Here is a 20,327-nt window from a genome sequence, read left to right on the forward strand (position 1 = left end):
TAAGTTTAAATCTATTATTCCTCCTTTAAAAACAAAGTTCCTGTAATTCTGAATGCGATTCAGCCTTTCCCTCTTTGCCAGCACTGTTAGGAAGGTACTAAGCCATAAATACATAAATTGCAAAAGGTTGGATTTGGCAGGACACCACATGATAGGGTACAAGGATGAAGGCAAAGCCAAATCCTTCCAACGGTTCCTGGTATGAGGAGGGATGCACTGTGTGCTTTCCTAGCCTAGAACTGCCTTTTTATTTTTTCTTCATTTTTGCCTGTGAGATAGGAGGCAAGACTTCTTTTTTGATATTGAATGGTTTGTGCTTTGTTGTCTTTCTACTTTTTGCTTTTGTGACAAAGTGTGCTGAGAAAGACCCATGAAACTGTTTCATGAAAAACAGTCTACTGGTTATGTATGCATCTGTGTTAATTGATTTCCACTGAAACACACCCTGGGGGGGGGGAACAAACACAGTTTTCTGGGACCCTGACTGTCAGGGATGAAATGCTGAGCAGTATAATTTGCTTGACAGCCAGCACATATCATGTCATTTGGCTCCATACAGGATAGTTGCTGTGGACTCCAGTTGCTGCAACAGACTTGAGGTTATCAAGGGTTTAAGCTTAGCAACTTGTGGCAGATACCTCATATTGTTCATTTGAATGTTTTGTTAAACAGTAGGGGTTTGAGATGTTAATTTTTTGTGGGGCTTTCAGAATTTAATTTTTAAAAGGTAAAAAAAAAAAAAAAAAGATTAAAATATAACACCATGCCTTGTTTGCTTTCACAGCAAGAAAAACTGGGTGATATCTGCTTCTCCCTCCGTTATGTCCCTACTGCTGGCAAACTGACTGTCGTCATTCTGGAGGCAAAGAACCTGAAGAAGATGGATGTCGGTGGACTATCAGGTACATGCATGAAAATCTGCTTGTAGATTTTTCAGGCTTGTAAAGACAGAAAATCAACTCATTTTCTATTGGAGAAATCTTGGTTGAGAAGGTAAGGGCTCTTGTTCACTGTCTGAAAAATGCAGTTGGTTTTCTGAAAGTTAGGGCTTGGCTGAGTGTATCAGAATTCATTTTAGCTTAAAAAAAGGAATTTCATTGTACGTTGCATTCCACTCCAAGACGAGGTCTGAAGAGTTAAACAGTCAGATGACAGCGCAAGCTCTCTGTACTTTCCTTCTCTCCTGTTGCCTGGAGATAAATACAGACTATTCAGGCAAGAGGAAGAATTCTGACTATAATTCCTATTGTCCGCTTAATCTTACAAAACGTGAGCATTTCCCTGCAACGTTACTGATAATACATAATAGAGGAACTCGCCACAGGTCACGGTGCTGGCTGCTGGTTGAGGTGCTAGGATAACTGTTTCTGCGTTTGAAGGGCTCGGGTGTGATTGCTCCCATGTGCAGAGTTGGGAGTGCTTTGCATTTGCATGTACACCAGCAATCAGAATGACAGTCTTGCACTTGCAGTAGGCAGTCGGTGAGGTTGATACCTCCAACGTGCTCGGTACCTACGGATGGTCTTCGTAGTCTTTCCTCAGGGTAAGGCTATGCACACCGTGAGTGAGATGATGTTTGCTACCTGTAAGGGAGGCGTGCAGTCAGCGCACGTGACATCAGGGCTGTGTCTCTGGGGTAGGGCTGTGTCCCAGCGACCTGGCAGAGCTCCATGTAGGCTTCTGTTCTCTGCCGTGTCTGGAATCCTTGGATACAAATTACTGTCTAAATTGCCAATTAGCTGAGATCAAATTAAATAACAAGTTTCTTTGTAAGGAGACATCTTTTCAGGAGTATTTTATTTTATATACTTTCTCTTTAAAAGAGAGTTTCTACCAACCACTGAGAATGAGGGTATATGCACTGCAGCTCTGGAACTAAAAATTTGTGCAGCTGCCACTAGCACATGGATTATGTAATTTGGATTAGGAAGTGACAGGAAAATAGTATTTTGCTTTTATTTTCTTATAATCTTACCACATGGTAAGATTTATATCCAAAATACACAGAGGAATGGAGACCTGCTAAAGGCAAGCCTAAAGGTTTTATTTACCACTTGTGATGAACAGTAACATGAGGACCTTCACAAAGTGATGGGGAACAAAGTCTCTTACCAGTTACCTTTTTTATTTTGCTTTCTTCTGAAGTCTTCCACTGTACAGCAACAGACCTAATAAAGTAAAAGACATTAAAATACTGTTGTAGTCATTACCTGATTGAAGTCTAGCTTTTTCTTGTTTAAAATGGACACTGGATTGGGACACACCACTAATAGTTTCCCTGTAATGCTCATACTGAACCAATTGCAAATTAATGTTCTCAAGCACATTTACTTCCTAATTGTCTCCTGATAACAGACTAGATCCTCATAATGAGGAGGTGTGGGGGTTTTTGACTGAAGTTTAGCTCTGAGAGCCAGAGCATCTGTATTTTTTTTCCAAGCTTTGCAAGAAATGTGGTGGATAGTGGGTGCTGAGCTCATAAAAAAAAAAAGGAAGGGGCAAGGGAAGCAATAATGAACTGAAGACCTTAGACAAACTTCAGATGGAAAATGTATAGTTGGAAATAACTATAAGGAAATTAATAGGCTTACTCTCATTTAAATGTATTTCTAGGGAATGACAGGTTTTGTTCTCCTCTTTTGGGCCATGCCAAACGAGAAACATGATGTTCTCTTGGAGACAAACAAACCCAATGGGATACCATGGTTGTAGCAGGAATTCAAAAGTCACTGACAGTGATAAATGTCAGTTAGGTATTTCTGAGGCAATAATTATAGATGAAATAATGTTGGTTTAAAGTGTATCCCGTATCTTTCATTAGGGAATTTATCTTTTGAATAAATCATGCAGAAATAACTTTTGAAATCAAGCTGAGATTCTGTTGTCGTTACTCACACTAAATAATACCTACTCTCAAAGTACAGTATGCTAAGTGGTAATGAAGGTGGAAGGATTTTATCTCGTTTAGCGAATGCTTTTCCCACTAGTTATGTTAGTTTTTCTAGATACTAAAATGGCTTTTTGTTTTGCAAAACTTTCAGTTTTGCATCCAGCGGAGGTGGGACAATGTTAACAATCAAATGTGATCTCAAGCTAAATGTTACCTGTATACTCGGCAGCACTTACTGTCACCGAGAGAAAGCCATTAGCAAGAGGTGAAAATTATGTAGCTGTCAGAGTTGGGGGAAAAAGAATCTTAGAAGTTTGTCAAAAATAGGCAAAAAGTATCTGCTTTTGAGGTTAGAATATGTCTTTTTGTTATTCTCTCATATTTTGGAGAAGGTGCTGGAAAAGCAGAAGACAGACATTTGGAAAGGGCTCTCCTTTCTCTTGCATTCAGTCTTTATGCCTCTCTGTGGAGCCTATCTGCCTCACAGAAAGGGGGAGCAAGGCCCTGACTCCTGCAGGAAGTCTGACATAGAGCTGCCAAGCATTCTCAACGCAGTGGCGGGAGACCTCAGTTTCCTTCTCTCCCCTGCCTTGAGTATTACTGCTGCTAGTGTTATACCTTTTGCATCTCCGCAGTGTGGAAAGCTTCAGCATTTATTTTATTGTTAGTCCAGTAAGAAGAACCAGTCACTGTGGCTCAGTAGTCTTCTGAACTTCTATTTAGGAAATTTATTAAATCCACAATTGCAGTCAATTGGACTTTAATACATCCTTAATTCTTAACATGTATATTTTTATTGTGCAGATAGAGAGCCCAGTTACAAGAGTACCTATCAAAAGCAAAAGACCGATCAAAGTAGATGGACAGTGCTACCTTTCCTAGCATTTCTACAGGGCTTCTACTGGTGAAAACTTAATCCTGTAGATCGGCATGAATATCCGTTTTAATGGTTAATACAGTTGGGGGGGAAAAAAAAGGTCTTTATCTCCAACATTTTGAACTTTTCCATAAATTTTATTAGCAGTCAAAAGCCAAGCACAAATTACTTTGGAAACAGACAATAAAAGTCATCAGACTAATCATCAAATTCATTAGGCTCCTTGTAAAAAAAACAGGTTACCCATATGAGCAATAAACTCCCAGGTCTTAAACTTAATTGCACCATCAGGCTGTGACTAAAGGAAACCTTGGCTCAAACACTGGAACTGTTCAGCCTGACCTCATCAAGTCACCACAACAAGTGGAAATTATTACTTCTGGCGAGCAAGGGCCTCTGGCAAACAATTATGCGTGTTTTAAAATGGCATTTTAATTATTTGAATTATATTCAAATGCATTTTTAATGGATCTGACATCTGGCAAGTGATATGTAGCTTACATTCGTAAGCTATAAAGAGATGGGTTTTATTTGTCCGAATTTGATAAACTCGGGTTACATGGCTTTATAGGTATCCTTCACCTGAAATGTTTACGAGACTTAGAAGCTTAGCTCTTACAGCAAATCAAGGGAACTTAGACTAGCAAGTCACTGTGTTGGGTTGGGGGTTTTGGGTTTTCAATTGCATTTGGATGATTTGCAAAATCAGAAGATTTCAAAGTCTGTTTGCAGTTTAATCTCTGCAAACAGGCCATAGAGACAGTGTCACTAATTCCATGATAAGTGCACAATGCAGCTCAGCAATGCCGTTCGGTTCACAAGGGTTGTCTGTGAATTACGATACTTTATTCAGGTCTGCCTTCTGCTCCAGAAAGAGGGTAGGAATTATCTGCAGCCTCCCCTATGAGATACTCATTTAAATCAAAGTGGTAGTGATTTTACATACAGATTTAAATGAATGTGAAACTTTATGTAAATTAATTTTAATCTTGTTTTGTATTTGTAGTTTTTACTTACTTTTCTAAAGAAACCATGGTGAAACCATTCAGCACATCTCACTAGCAGCTGAATGTAGTCCAGGCAATAAATACGGTGCTTCTTTTCATTACATAGGAAGATTCACAATATTAATACACATTTATGCCGGCAGTTCTATAGATTTTAATGTATTTAGTCATACCCTTCATTAGTATTCATTTTTGTTCCTAACATGAAATAAAAGCTTTCATTTCAATTTCCAGCAGCTTTCCCTGCTTTAGCCAAGCCAATCGTTGAAATAAATTGCCTGAATTCTTTGAAAAGCATTTTCCTTCTGAACCTTCAGAAGGGGCTGGGGCTGGCACCCGGACAGACTGTTGTTAGGGGTGTTGAGCTACCCAGGCACTTCAGCTTAAATGCCTTTTTTTCTTTTTCTTTTTTTTTTTTATCTTTAAGAACTCCTGTGGCTGTATGTATTAACAGCGAAACACTGGTTTGTATCAAAAGTCATTTCAGTAGCTGATAATAAGTATAAGCCTAAACATAACTTGTCATCTTTTCAGGATTAATTTCGGTATGGTTCATTCCTTCTAAAAATCTTTGAAAGCTGATGTGGTTTTGTTCTCTGTGTATGATTTTAGTGTGCTTAACTTCTAGTGAATCTAATTACCGGGAATGTATCCTAGTAGCAAGCAATGTACCCTCCCTTATCTCCTCAGCACTGCTGCCTCTCACCACTCCCCCTAATCAGACCCAGAGTTTCAATGGGGAGGAGATGCCCTAGCTGGCATGGGCTTAGGTATTGCCCTAGGAACTGTTGCCAAGTAGCAAATATTATAGAAGACCCTCCACTATACCTGTTTATGCCAGATTAATGCTTAGGAAGAATTGCAAGGAGGATTGTCATTGGATCCACGTGCTCTTCCTTCTGCAGAAAGCTGCCGATACAGCCATGAAGAGAAAGCAGCCTGTAATCCAGTCCATTATGTGTGAAAGCTAATCTCAATATTAATGAGTTATAAACAGAAATACACAGCACCTCTTTGTATCTGCTAAGCAAATACTATAAATCAGAACCATCTCTGGGGACTATAGCAGAAATAAAGCCAGTTTTCTGCAATTAGGCATTTATTTTAAATATTTCATTCAAATTCAAAAAAAGCTTGGTTGGATGTCTTCGAATAGAATTGAAAAATTAAAAATTGTTTAGAGACCAGCTCTTTGAAGACAGAGTGAATGCTCATGAATTATGCAGTCAGAGCATTCACTTTAATAACTTCATTAAAACATAAGAAACCTTAAAAGCTAGCTAACATGAATGCAGTATTATGGGAAGAGAAATACACCATTCGTGCCATGGCCTTGCTATAAGCCATATTGTAAGCATAACTCAGTGAAAATTAAGGGAAGAGAAAACAGCTTTATTAAAAGAGTAAAGGAAAAATAAACAACAAACACCACCAGCACCAGACCTGCATTTGCAACTAGCCTAATCCTAAACAATCCAACAGAGGTCAGTGCTAACAAATAATTTAAGCTATCAACTTACTGTGAGGATTCCTACATCTAATATCTCAGTATCTCTGCTGTAGTACGCTGGCAGAACATCCAACAGTAGATGGCTGCAGCAATACATCTCTCTACCGCCTGAAAAGCAATCTCACAACATCACAGTAAATTCACTGTGGGCTCCTACAGTGGTGATGGAATCGGTCACCAAATCTCCATCATGCTAAAATCTTTCGCTCCTGCCTGAAAGAACATTCTTACTGGTTATATATTCCCCAAGACTGGACAGTAGGGAGGGGGTCTTGTCTGAAATGGTCCTCTTTCAATGGGTAAATAAGGTCTTAGGGAGTTGTTTCTTCTAATCCCAACCCAAGCCTTTGACATCAAACCACCTTCTTCCTCAGGTTAAAAGCTAAACAAGGCAATTCAAAAATCAAAATGTATTCCAAGTTACAATGTATTCATCATAAAAGCCATGTTAAAGGATACATAGACTCTTATATTCCATGGCATTTGGGAGAGTTTTATGAGAAAGCTGTCAGGTAATTGTCCATTTTGGAGTGAGCACACAATTTCCACTGAATCATATGCTACAGGCTATTGCACGTAATAATATATTGTATTACCTGAACCATCAAATGTGGCAATTCCTACAAAGAAGTAGAGTCAAATTGTTCTGCTCTTTTTTTTTCCTCCTATGCTTAAAATGAGGAAAAAGAGATTGTGCCTGCTGATTACCAGTGAAGTTTTACAAAACCTGCAGGCATCACTCCGAGAAACCTTAGGATAAACACTGTGCCAAAAAAACACCTGGGCCCAGGAGGTGTTTGAACAGCTTCTTGATTTGAGAAAGGAAAGAAAGCTCATTGTGTGTGTCAGTCTCGTTAATTGTGCATGCTGACCAAAGGTACAGGAGATCAGCACCCCGCTGTATGGACTCTGTCAGCCAGTAGTCGTAATTTTCTGGTATTGCTATAGATTTCCCCCCATCCTCCCCTCCCGAAAGCACAGAGCAAGATGACTTCTTACTCCTTTATTTTAATAACCACATCTAAATAATGCATTTTGTTGTGTCTGTGTGCATGCTTCTTCCTGATTAAATTATAGTGTGTTTTTATTTGGTTATGCAGTCCCAAAGCAAGTGTGAAGATGTGTATGTTAATTACTTGTATGAAAATGAGGTGGTTAATACTTTTAAGTTTTCAAGTTCTACAAGAATTTCATAGGAATATGAATGGCTGTAAAATGGATGTAGAAATACCGTAGACAGGTTCTGGAGTCCTTAGGGAAATTAGTCAGTACTCTTACAAGTAAGTTTAATTTATTTTTACTCTCTGAAAAGTGCAGCCTATGTCTTTTCTTTTAATGGGTTTGAAGAAAAAATGTAAAATATGAACTGAAAAGAAAACATCTTTTTTCATCTCTATAAATACAGTTTAGATCAGTGCTTAAATGTTCACAGAAAATGAGGAAAGTATAATTGAGAGTATTTCCTTTCCAGGACTGTATAAAGTCATACAGCTGTTTAAGACAGCATGATGAGCATTTTATTAGCACTGTTAATGTGGGTGAGAAAGTTTGTAGGACTTTTCTGAAGAAATAGAAACAATGTTCAAGTTTTTACATTACTTTAAATCCCTCATGCATTTTATTGTTTGTTTAATCCCATGCAGGCAAGAAAGAGGACTACTTTCTGCTAGATTTTTATGTGGTTACTTCTTATAGGCCTCCTGACTGTGTTTCCAGTGTGTAATTCCTTTGTGTGCACATGTCACAAATTGACCCTCGATCCTGATCCTGCATTATCCCTGAAGAGAGCAGGGGTTGTATACCAAGGAGGGAACTGCACGTCACCTCTAGTACACTGGTGCTCAAAGTGTATGCTTCGATGTAAGGAGAGCGAGAGGAAAACAGGTGTTTCTAGTTCTTTGTTGGTATCATTACTTTGCACGCATGCTTTTTGGGTGGTGGTTGTTCAAATCTGGTCATAGATTTGGCACAGGAAGCTCTCCACTGGGAGCTGTGAGATGCTTATCATTCAACAGCAATGAAAAAGAAGTTTTGCCATTGCCAATTCCAAAATTGGTTTTCCAAAACCTTTCTAACTGAAGGTGGAAGTCAAGTCCTGTCCTCTCTTCTGCTGATGCAGTTCCCCAAAAAGGGCCCATTACCCTATTCGAGGTAACAGGAGAGAAATATAGTCTTGTTGCTGATTGCGACTGAGGTGCCAACATTCAGTTATTCTCATTGTGCCTTTTGTGTGTCTCAGGAGAGTAATATGAATCTCAGTGGGATTCTTTTTCCAACTATTTTATCATTTTCTTCACTTCTGTGATGCTATGGAAGAGGTAGGAAAGCCAGCATTTGGGCTTTGTTTCTTTCTTCCAGCACAGACCATGCTGCCTTAGAGTCACCTTGTTCTAGGGGAGTCAGTCATAGTGAGGTTTGATTAACTGTAAATTACCTGCCAACAAGATGGAAAAGTGAAGCCCAGAAATGATGCTTTTCCCTGGGTTTAATTCCTAGCTAATGTTTCTTGTGCTTAGCTGTGAAAGTCAACACAGCAGGGCTCTTATCTTCATGAGGGTCTTCTGTATCACCATTAAGACATCTTTATGTCTTCTTTGTAATAAACTGAATAACTGAGCTCATCAGACATATTATTTTGAAGTGTGTGTGTCACTTTGTGAAACTGAGATGTATTGAAGGGGAAAACAAGGCTGGGTATGAGTGAAGTATCTACACGAGCAACACCTCTATTTAGATATGTAGTTTATTTAGAACAGCTAAAATGCTAGGCAATTGCTTTACAGAGCTAAAGATAAGGGAGGAATCTGTTTGTTTTTTTGCTTTTTTCCCCTCCCTTAACAATAAGTTTGGTTTTAAACTAAGAACGCTGGATTTTCTTCCTCCTGGTTTTGTTGGTAAGATGGTGCCAGATGTATTTCTCTCAACTGATGGATCTATCACCAACATAATGCAATAGTGAAGCTGGTAATGTGGGGGGAACATCTCCTGATATTTTATGGTCGTTAGTGCAGTGACTTTAGTCCATAGGAGGAGATAAAAATTTCCTTCGTCTTTTGTTTATTAAGCTATCTTTTTTCTGTCTTGTTGATGAATATGCTATTGCTCATTCCCCACATGAATTCCTTTCATTTCTGCTGAGCTACCTTCAGGTTTACAAATAGCAACATTTTTTACTTTCTTTAAATCAAAATAATTCATATGCAGAGGTTTCTTGCAGCATCCCAACACATTAGATATTAATGTAATAATTATTGAATAGTAAAATATATAACTCTCATTAAGGAAAGAGACAAATAAAGCACAGATCACAATGCATCTGTCCAGTATGCCTGCCAACAGACAAACTTGTTTATCTGACTGCAAAATTCAGATGTTATGTAACACAATTGATCAATGTGCAGTGGGTAACATTTAGAGGTTTTCTTGCAAAAAGTACCTAAAAGAAAATGTCAAAAAGAATCCCACCCATTGCAAAGCTCAGCTGTTTTCTATGTTTGTTTTGTGAAAGCAGAGGGGAGGATTTGTAAGCTTGGTATTGTGAGCTTTGTCACAACATAATCTCTCTCAGACTTGAGTTTGTTGAAAACCAAGTACAGATATACATTATAAAACTGTGCACAATCTAATAGTAGGCAGAACCAAATTTTAATTCCTGTCCATTAAGTAGTAACACGCGAGGATTTCAGGATCCAAATGTAATCTCTGCAGCTCAGCACCATCTCTGTAGGAATTGCGTTGGGTCAGAAGTAAGGGGTTATGTAATCTCAGCTATCAAGCTCAATTCGTGGGACCTCTTTTTTTCTTCAGATTCTCGGTGATATCACGGAATGCTTTACATATACAGGTCTACAGGTTAAATCCACCTTTGCAGTGAAGAGAATATGGTAATGTCCTGATTGAGCCCTAGTAAGAAAGCATCTTAAATTCTGTTTGAGCCTCTCCAGAAATCTTTGCAGTACAGCTGGCTCCAAGAGCCAGTCTCATTACAATGTTGTTGTGAGGGGACGCGCTCCTGCAGTTAAGTTCTAGGGAGATGAGTTGGAGTACTCGGCTATATCGGTTGCTTCCCATCAGCAAACCATCACATGCTTGTCAACATTTGAGGGATGCTAAAAGCAGCGATTATGAGAGCATGCAACATAACGGGTTTCTTAAATTCAGGAGCTCTGGCTATGTGGGATGTGAAGAAATGCTTATGTAAGGATGTGACAGCATCAGCAAGTCTTGTGCTGCAAATTGTTTCAGCTGACTGGGAGCTAAGTTAATTTGTGCTGCTCCCTCCTGGCTAAAAAAGGTAGAGAGGGAAATCTTTAATTAAAAAGAAGTGCATGTTGCTTTACACATAAGGTATTTGGGATCTGGAAAGCTGTGGGAACAAAAGGTGTTTCTGGGAGAGTTTGCTGCTGTTGTCATTCAAAATCATTTTCACTGGGGCTAAGCAAGCTTAAAGGGTACTGGACCAAACACCTTCCTGGACAGGTGAAGTTAAGGACAGGCTGAGCCCTTCCCGGAGACTATCCGTAGTGCCCCATTGCTGAGGAACATCTACTTCAGGAAGTTACTGTGTGGCTTCTGGTCAGGAAACCTGCACTTGACAAGAACAATCTTTCCATCTGCTGCTCTGCTCAGTCTTTGGGTCTGGTAGTCCCTGCGGGAGGGTGACTGATTTCCTAAATTGCTTGAGTTCTTTGACCTGAATTAATCAAGAAATAGACTGAAGTATGAGATAGAAGTTGCTTTTGTCTAATCTGGGCATGGTTTGCAGCTTTTTGATAGGGGTTTGGATTCCTCTCACAACAAAGTGGAGTAGGGTAGGAGAATCCACACCAACCAATAGACAATCATTTATGTTTTATAAATTAAATTATTCAGACAAGCACATCTTTCATGTACACCAGTGTGCACTTGCCTTTGTGGAATGATAATATAAAATACCAATTGTTGTAGTGTCTAGGTATTATGGTCCTCAGCTTCAGATTCCATGAGGTAGCAGGGGATATGGACTTGATAGGTTTTCAACCTTGAAGTAGGTTTTTGCACTGATGAAGCGTTCCATTGCATTAAGAGTTGGCAAAAGCCCAAGGCAGACAGTAGTCCTCTAGTAATTTAAAATATAGTTATGTGAGGAGTGGAATTATAAGGTGTGATTTCCTTTAAATTTTGGAGTGTGACTGGGAATTCTGATGTCTAATAAAATACGTGCTTCAATGGAAACTTTTTTCCACAGTTTGAACATCCATAATATCTCTTTCACACATTTTGTGGTGTGTAATAAGAGGTAAGGCCATGTTGCAGCTTTCACCTCATATAGAGATACTTAGTAGGCTCTCTCTATTCCACCTGGCTGCCTACTTTTACAAAGCTTCTAGGAATTTAATATCCTTGAGAGGCCTGTGTTCCTGTCAGCTTTGAATGACACCAGCCAATATACTAAAAAGGGGTGGAAAGCAGACAGTCAGCCACCAGGCTGCTACTTTCACACAAAGACTACAGGATGATTACCTACACTATGTTTCCTTGGGAACCCAAAAAACAAAAAAAACCCCAAACAACCCTTTGTTTTATTGCAAATCCAGTGACAAACAGGTTTTGATTCATATTTAAATCTATTCTCATTTTCTTGCCATGTGGTGTTTTGGTTTTTTTTTCTTTCTTTCTTTCTGGTCTCTGGATAAAATTAATTAATACTTGTTTGGTTTTTTGGGTTTGGTTTGGTTTTTTTTAATCTATATAGCTGCTCCAAATCATTCCATTACTTGCTCTCTAGTTTTAATTCCTTTCCATACATAGGAGACCCTGCATCTGAATAACCTAAGCCATACCCTGATTTTAGAAAACAAATTTTGGCTTTGTTGGCACTTGGCATCATACTCTAGCAAAGAACAGGGTTCCCACGCATTCCATTGCTGTGCATTTGCATACAGGTTTGCTTTCCGCAGAGCGTTCACAGGATAAGCACTTTGACTTTTCTTGTTTACAAGCTGTTTGCTGTATTTTCTCTTTGTTTACAATTTCAGTGTACTTGAATCCTGATAGGTTAAATGGAAGGGAAGACTAGCATCATCCGCAGTGCTGCTGGCAGACCTATCCAGCACACACATCTTGGTTTTAGAAAAGCCCAGTCATTTTTCAACAGCACTTTGAGGTACATTCAAGTCTGCTTTGGCATCTATCCAGCCCAGCATAATATCAAGCAGGGGACATCCTGTCTGAGAGAACAGATTGTTAGTTCAATTATATTCCTGAAATTGAGTTAAATTTCCATGAAATTTGCTTCAAATGTGAAGAACCCTAGGGGAATGGGTTTTTTTTGTTTGTTTGACTTATAATGTAGCAATCGGGCATGCTAAATGAGATGCATTGTATAAGTGCATGTTCTGTATGCTGTTTATGGCTGTTTATCTGATGTGTTTGTTAAAAGGGTGAAGTATGTAAATTGATAGTACTTCCATCTATAGAAAAAGGAAAGTTTTTGCACTCCACTTGATGAGAAAAGTGGAGGAGCTTGGACTTCTTGTCTAAAATTTTGTTAATAATATTATAGTATAACCAGAGAGAGTATGGAAAAGCTCTAAGCTGCTTCTTGATATGACTAATGACAATTCCTCCTTAATGGTGATGAAATTTTGTGTCACTGGCCTGGGTTTCCAAAGGATATCACAGTAATTAAAAGCCCTTCAGTATCTGTGGGTCAGACCTTGTTACAAGCTCTGTCTTGGGGCCATTGCTGATCGTACTGGACTGAGAAGTGTAGCTTGCCAGTCAGCATTGTGTTTGGTATATTGAAAGAATGGTAGCCTTCCTGTAACACACAGAATTTCAGTCCACTTTTTGTTAAAAGGACAGATGGTGCAATTTTTCTGGCAGAGAACCAAGCATCCATGTGGTACAGTAGTGTTCTGTATTAATTCCAGTGTTGCTTCATTGAAATAGAGCATTCTGGTCAAATGCTGAATGTTCTTGCTCAGTTTTATACTTTTACCTTTGTTTTTTTCTGTTAGTTTTTATTTATTCTCAGAAGCATAAAAGCCATCTTCTCCATCTGCTAGTTTTATCTTTCCATGTACACTGAATGTTTATTTTCTTCCTTGTCTCTTAAATTGCACACATCTTAAGTGAAAACTGGCTGTAACACACAGAGTTAGATTCTGCCATTCCACAGCATACCGATCAGACACATTTTCAGATTGTCCCACTGATTTCTCTCAGATGAAGTCTCTAATTTATCATGCAAAGGGTGATAGAACTCAGATTTGGGATTTTTTTCATGCCGTTTTGTTTAAACATCTACATGGCCACAGGTTCAGTAAAGGCTTTGGCTATTGCTGGAGTGCTCTGTGTTGACTGGATGTTTGATCTGTCTGTGCGTAAATGAATGCCACCTTTTGCCTCTAGGAAACAAAGGATGTTGCCCGTCATCGTCTGTGTTTATTTCTAGTCAACAATTTCTGTGTGAATTTAATATGGGGATAATAAAATAGTCTGAATAGCACATATCCTAAATGATCTGCAAGCCATATTAAGAAGTGCAGCAATTAAGAGTGTGTCTCGCAAACTAATCAGAATGAAAGAAATAAGGCATATAAGAGATAGTAAATCACTTAATGACTTAATCGGGTTAGCATGATAAATAAAGATATTCTGCAAGATGGAAAAAAAAAATCCTAAATAATTACAGTGAGATGTATTTGAAAAAAATTGCATGCAAGCTGCCAGGAAGGCAAAAATCTGGATTTCATAAATGATACAGAGACTTGCCATCTATGCATCACTGAAGACTGGGCAAACTAACACATCATCGTGGTTTTGACAATGGCCATAAAACACAAACCACTGTAGAACAGCACAAGATTTTCAGTAGCCACACTAAATCCACATAGAGCTTGCCTTTTCCTCTCCAGAGTCCTGGTAAGCCGAAGCATTAAAACTGCATGTTTTACACTTTGCATCAACAGATTTGACATCATATGCTGACTTCAGATCCCCAGTTCTACTCTGTTAAGGGCATGAAACTCAATAGATAACATACAAGTAAATTAAAGGCAATTAAGGGCAAGACAAGCCTTACTAAAATGATTAGGAACTTCTGCTAACTTTTTTATTTCAAATAAGGACAATTTATTAATTTGAACACCCGTTGGTGACAGGAGTTTTGTATTTCTTTCTTTTCCAAGCATGAATAGACCACTGATACATCTTTATTTGTCCTCTTGCATATGAAAAAAGTGGTATTCAATAATTCTTAGAAGGTAGATGATTTTTAATAGATAAATAACCATATGCAAACAACTTCGCACTTTACTTAGTAATTTTCTTCTACAGTTAAATAGTGAATTTTACAGTGATTCTTAAAAATAGGAGCATAGAAATTTTGCCACATTTTTGAAGTCATTTGTGTGTCTTAAGATACAGAATTAGCAGATGGGATCAAAATCAGATGGGATTTTCAGTAGTTGCCTGAAAGGTGCTTAGCTATGTACTTTTGAAAATCCCATCCATACTAAGACTTTTAAATACATTGAAAACTACTTTTAACATGGGTTTTTTTGATTCAGTCAGTCATGGTGACCAAATTTTAACTGAATTAGTAGTTCAGGGCTGAACCTCGATAAACTGAAAAGCAGAAGCTCAGAGAAGTTGTTTAGGGGGGAGGGGGAGGAGTGCGTTTCAATTAATTAAAGGACTTAAATTCAAAAAATACTTTCTAATACTCGAGGCATCATAGATATTTTAGGGCTTAAGCTGTTGTTTACCTGAGTCTTAGATGTGCAGTCACTAGGGAAATGAACAGAGTGCATGTGAATTTAACCATCGTATCAGCTGACTTGGAGAACCAAATTCAAAAGGGAGCACTCAGAAGGAAAATATGCATATTGCTCATTCCCGAGGGCTATTTTCTCCAAAAGCTGATTCCAGGATGTCGATGAACCATATAATGCTAGGTAATAGAAATATTTAAAGGAGAGCTTAGACTAGTAAGTAGCCTTGACCTTCTAAGGCATCAGAACAAAACCAAAAGAGAAGTTCAATTGTATTTGTCTGAGAAGTAACTCTAGCATTTCTCAGGGAGTCTCTAAACAGTATTCCAAATGGTTCTGCAAATGCAGTTGCATGAGGCAGTAGACATATGGGTGGCATGGGAATATAACTAATTTAGTAGTAGCTTCTCTTCTGAACCTTCAGACAAATCTTACTTTCTGGTTCCTACTTTAGTGTGTGCTTTGTGAGTATGCTTTAACTCAGAACATTTTAACATAAGATGCCTGTATGATCCCAGCAAAATGAAATCTCATAGAAAACTTCATCTGTCCTCATCCACTTAAGTGTCATAACCAGTGGTTTGCAAAGTCAAGATGTTTGCTACCAGATGTTCTTCTTGTCCCAGGAGTCCTTCCTTCTCATTTACTTGTGTCCAGATTTGAGAAAATGGTTTAATTTCCTCACCAGCAGCGAAGACTATACCCTGGTGCGTAGGAAATGCTCAGAGGAGGTGGAGGATTAAATGCCCTTATATTGAGTAGAAACAGGACTGGCCTTCCTGATTCCTTGGTGCGTGTTCTGCTCAAAAAATCCTTCTCTGTTTCCAGGGACAGATACTTTTTACTTTCTTCTTTCTTTTTTTTTTCCCTCTCTCCTCCTCCCTCCTCCCCCCAGCATGCAAATACAAAGGCTGTGCTTTGTGCAGAGCTGGGTCTCAACCTCTCAGTCTGTCTCTGTGCTAAGCATCAGCTGAGCATGCCAGAGTGCATCTGAAGTGTGCAATTTTCCATATCCCTAAACATCTAGGAGAGTGAGGGCATGTCAATATGTTGGCTGACCAAATGAACATGGTTGGTGGGAGGTGCAGCAGTGGGATGTTGGAAATTTAGGAGAAAATGTTTTTCCAGACACTCTGTTTGGTATCCAAGATGTTGCCAATGTTCTTCTGTATGCACCTAAATCCTACTTTGAGCCTTAAGGTTAACTATTCCCAGATTTGCTATTGACTTGTTGCTTCATTATATGTAAAGGTAATTGGCTAAGTTTGACCTTGGAGAGCATTTCTTTATGCCTTTGTTTGCATAATCTCATAATCTCCAGTATGGGACAGGACTGCTTCTTATCATGTAGAGCCACTGTCCAACTGAAAGGTGCCTCTGAGTGCTTCTGTGTCAGTAATAATACTAAGTCTTGAATTTCCTGATTTTTCCCTCCTCCTTCTACCTGTGCTCAGATCCCTTTCTTCCCTGAGACCATTGTATATTATTTGCATCATGACTGTAACGAATTAAGATCTGCAGTCAGTTTGATCATGCTTATGCCCCTAAAAACATTACCCCAAAAGCCACAAAGCAGAATTTGAAATGTCATTTTTCCTTACCATCACCTGATCATGAATCAGAAATATAATGGATGAACTGGGAAGGAAATGGTAAGCACTCCTTATGAAATGCATTGGTTGGATATTTTCTCAGCAGGTATAACTTGTTGACAGTCACTGCTTGTGGTACACAAGGCTGAGAACCATTAGCCCAACGCAGTTTAAAAATTCACATCTGAAAATGTACTCTACAGTTTTTTATATTCACAGAGGTACATAATTCTCCAATTCAAATTTGTAGCAGATTTTCTTTTCAACTTATCTATGTACTTACTCAGTCTCACTGACTGAATGGAGGAGCATCTGTAGATTTCAAAGCAAATTTTGGTACATCTGCAGCTGAAACTGTCTCAAGTTCCCATTGAATCAGATAATTCTTATCAGATATCCTTGAAGTTGATAAGAGGATCAATGCTGTCAGCAAGTGTAAAGCAGCACAAAAATACAGTTTGGTGAAAAGCAGCTTCATTATAATGCAAAAAACATCTCAGCACCCCATCCATTCTAGGAGTGTGTGTGCAAGAGTTTGAGTGATTTGAATACAGGATTACCGATACAGTAATTTCTGCCACACGAGCCCCGCAGTGATTACTTGTCCCTGTAGGGTAAATGGACATGCTCATCATGCAGGTCTTTGTAGAGATAATGTGTACACCTGTTTGGAAGATTTAATAGTTGTGGTTGAAATACCAAGCCTGATGCTCAAGGGTTAGGAGGGATGGTTAAGCTTTAAAATCACTTGGAAGCAGCTGATTTTTAAGTTGCCATGGCAAAGGATTTTCAGACAATGAGAAGCTTTTACATTAATATCTTTGTAAGCCTTGTTGTGATAGAATTGTCTCTGTGAAGTGCAGTCTCTTTCTTGCTCATGATGACACACGCACACTGATAAAATCATAAAGTAATTATATAATGCCATAATGATTTTTGGGTTTCTTCTTTGAGGGTTTTGCCACTGGTTTGGAGATTCCATCTCTGGTAGATTTTTAAAATAGAGAACTGTATTAGTCAACATTTTTGTTGTCAAAAAATTATCAAGATATCCCCTATGTTTGCAAAAAATACCAATGTATGGAAATGGCACTGACTTTGAATTGTTTGTCTACTAATTTTGAGGAATAACTGAATAAAACCTGTCTGTTCTTTTCTTTTTGGATTGCCTTTTTTCTTTGTCATGGCTTGAGCTTTTTGAAGCATATATTTTGCAAATAAGTTTTGTGATCCTCCTGTTTTCCTCCTCAGTAGCCGAAATATAGGCCTGGAAAAACACATCCTATCTAAGATTAGGCTGAAATAAGAAAAGACGACTATTGGTAGGCAGAAACCTGTAGAGAATTTTACAGGGATTTATTCTGTTTCTCTTTAAGGAGTGGAGAGCATAGTGCCCAGTCTTTTCAAGACAGTTTGGAGCTGTCCTGGTTATTACTGGTTATATTTCAGGTTGCTCTCCTTTCAATAGGGAGCAGAACCAGAGCCCTTTTCGGTGGTTAGCTGGCTATGGTTGGTCACTCATGTGCACATTGAATCCCAGTGCCAAGAAAACTGTAGGCCAGCATTATCATTGCTGTTTATCTTTGTCTGCTGCCCAGAAGCTGAGACCTGATGCAATTGGTATCGATAGCACATTCTGTACGTCAGGAGCTGGGAACGCTTGATGCCTGCGTCTGCTTGCTGCCACCTCTGCAGCTAGCTGCAATCTTGGGTGTTTTGGAGATAAGTTTTCTGAGATGCCTCTTTTTCTGCTGGCTGCAGAGACAGGATGCAAAAGGGGAAGTTTTTTCAGGTCAAAAAAATGGCTTTGGAGAAAGCAGCACTGAATCTCTGACATTCACGCCCAGGGGCACTTTGTCATATTGAAATTTAATTGGCTTCAGGACATAAAGTGAGGTGTATTTGTTCTGACACACTTTTAATTAAGGTTTTTATCTAATTCTTTTTGATTTAATTTTTACTTGACATTGACCATTCCTTGTTTGGGATTCTGCAGGTCTGGAAAGCTTTCAGATAGGGCTTTAATTGGAAGCTTTTCAATGTAATTATTAGTTGTGTATTACATGGGAATGAAGCTGATTCTTTGACGCTAGCATGGTATAAATGCTTCAAACTCAGTAGCTGATGCACAGGACTGGGATCTACATTTCAACACGTCATCTCCACTGTCTGTACCGCAACACAGGTGGGCTATTTACTCAGTTTAGTGGTAGCAGCAACACACAAGTAATTGGCCTGACAATTCTCTGGGGGTATCATTAATTTAGTGCTTGATTTTACTCATAGGAGGTACCCAAATGCCATAACAATATACAACATATTTAAACATAAGTAAATTGATTGGATTACATAAATACATTGATCCTGATTAATTTCAAATCCATATATTTTAAGACATGTTCTTAGTTATGAAGAAACATGAAACAAATTGATGCATATGTATGGGCAAGAATACTTTGTTCCGCTCAGTACAAGCTGTTAGTTGTTAACTCTTTGAAATCAGCCAGAATTTTTAAGCTGAGTAAAATGAATAACACAGGAAAACTTTAGAGAAAGCTGCAGTCGTTCACAAGATTAATGATATATTTGAAGGTCCCAAAAATAAAATAGTCCAAACTTACAAAAAAGGCAGAACTATGTTGAGAGAAGAGTTAGTAATTAGGGGAGGGGGGATGACCCAAACAGATATGAAATTAAGTATGCTGAATTGTGAGTGGGGATAAGCTCAGTTTATGTAACAAGATAATTTAGAAAGTGAAATACAAGGATAGGAAACAAAGAAATAACTGCATTGCAGCTTTTGCATAATCACAGCTCTTCCAGAAAGCTTGAAGTCTATAATTTAAAGTATCAACGAGGAACTGTTCACCTGCAGTGGGAGCACAGTCGGATGTAAATTCTCCAATCTTTCTCCCATCATGCAACTGAAAATATGCTCACCACATGACCAACGAGCTGGTATCCCCTTCCTATCTGTTTTCATGCTGTGGACAGAAAACACTGCAATCATACAACGAATGTGCTTGTAGTCCGGCAATAAGAGGAGCCCTGTAAGCCCACAGGAAAACAAGTAACTGGCAGAATGGCATGCAGTCTGCCCTGCCCCACTCCCTTCCTTCCTGGAAGACAGGTAGAGAAGACTTTGCAGTCCAGGCTGCTGCTTCAATCCAGACACTCCCCAAACTGCAGAATGGCTTTCTAGCTTTCTGGTTGATTTTTATTCTGCAAAGCCAAAGCGCTGTCTAAAGACCTTGGCTGGTTTGAGCTGGAAGCACTGGAGCTGCTATTGATCTGAGTATGCAAGATGGCCATTTATTTGGAGGAGGGAGTCCTTTGCCTTAGGGTAAGTTTAGAGTTAAAATAACTGTATACTTTTAAGAGTAGATAGTGCCACTACTTTTTGAAATTGTGTAAATTTGGTTTGCAGTTTCCAGCGAAATCGGTTGCAGTCCTCTCTCTTTGATATACAAAAGCAACAGCAATTTCTGCTGAATTGATTCTCAGAGGTAGGAAGCTATGAATCACCTGGCAGCGGTAAAGGGCATCAGCTAAACAGGCACCTAGCCAAATGACTAGAAAATATTTTTCAAAAATGTCTCAGTTGTCCAAATATCACCAAAGCACACTAGATATATCTAAGGAAATTGGCACTGCTGGGACAGTGTTTTGGTCTGTCATGAGTACCTGAGAAT

General features: G+C 38.8%; 1 protein-coding gene across 1 annotated transcript in view; it reads left to right on the forward strand.

Moving 5' to 3' along the window:
- Nucleotides 1-20,327, forward strand: part of SYT1 (synaptotagmin I) — a 96,880-nt gene that overhangs the window by 43,966 nt on the left and 32,587 nt on the right. Inside the window, exon 6 of the mRNA XM_010153060.1 lies at nucleotides 785-902. Within this exon, the coding sequence (XP_010151362.1) occupies nucleotides 785-902 (118 nt within the window). The remainder of the gene's footprint in view (nucleotides 1-784; nucleotides 903-20,327) is intronic.

Source organism: Eurypyga helias, unplaced genomic scaffold (genome assembly GCF_000690775.1).
Source record: "Eurypyga helias isolate BGI_N326 unplaced genomic scaffold, ASM69077v1 scaffold6546, whole genome shotgun sequence".
Lineage (NCBI taxonomy): Eukaryota > Metazoa > Chordata > Aves > Eurypygiformes > Eurypygidae > Eurypyga > Eurypyga helias.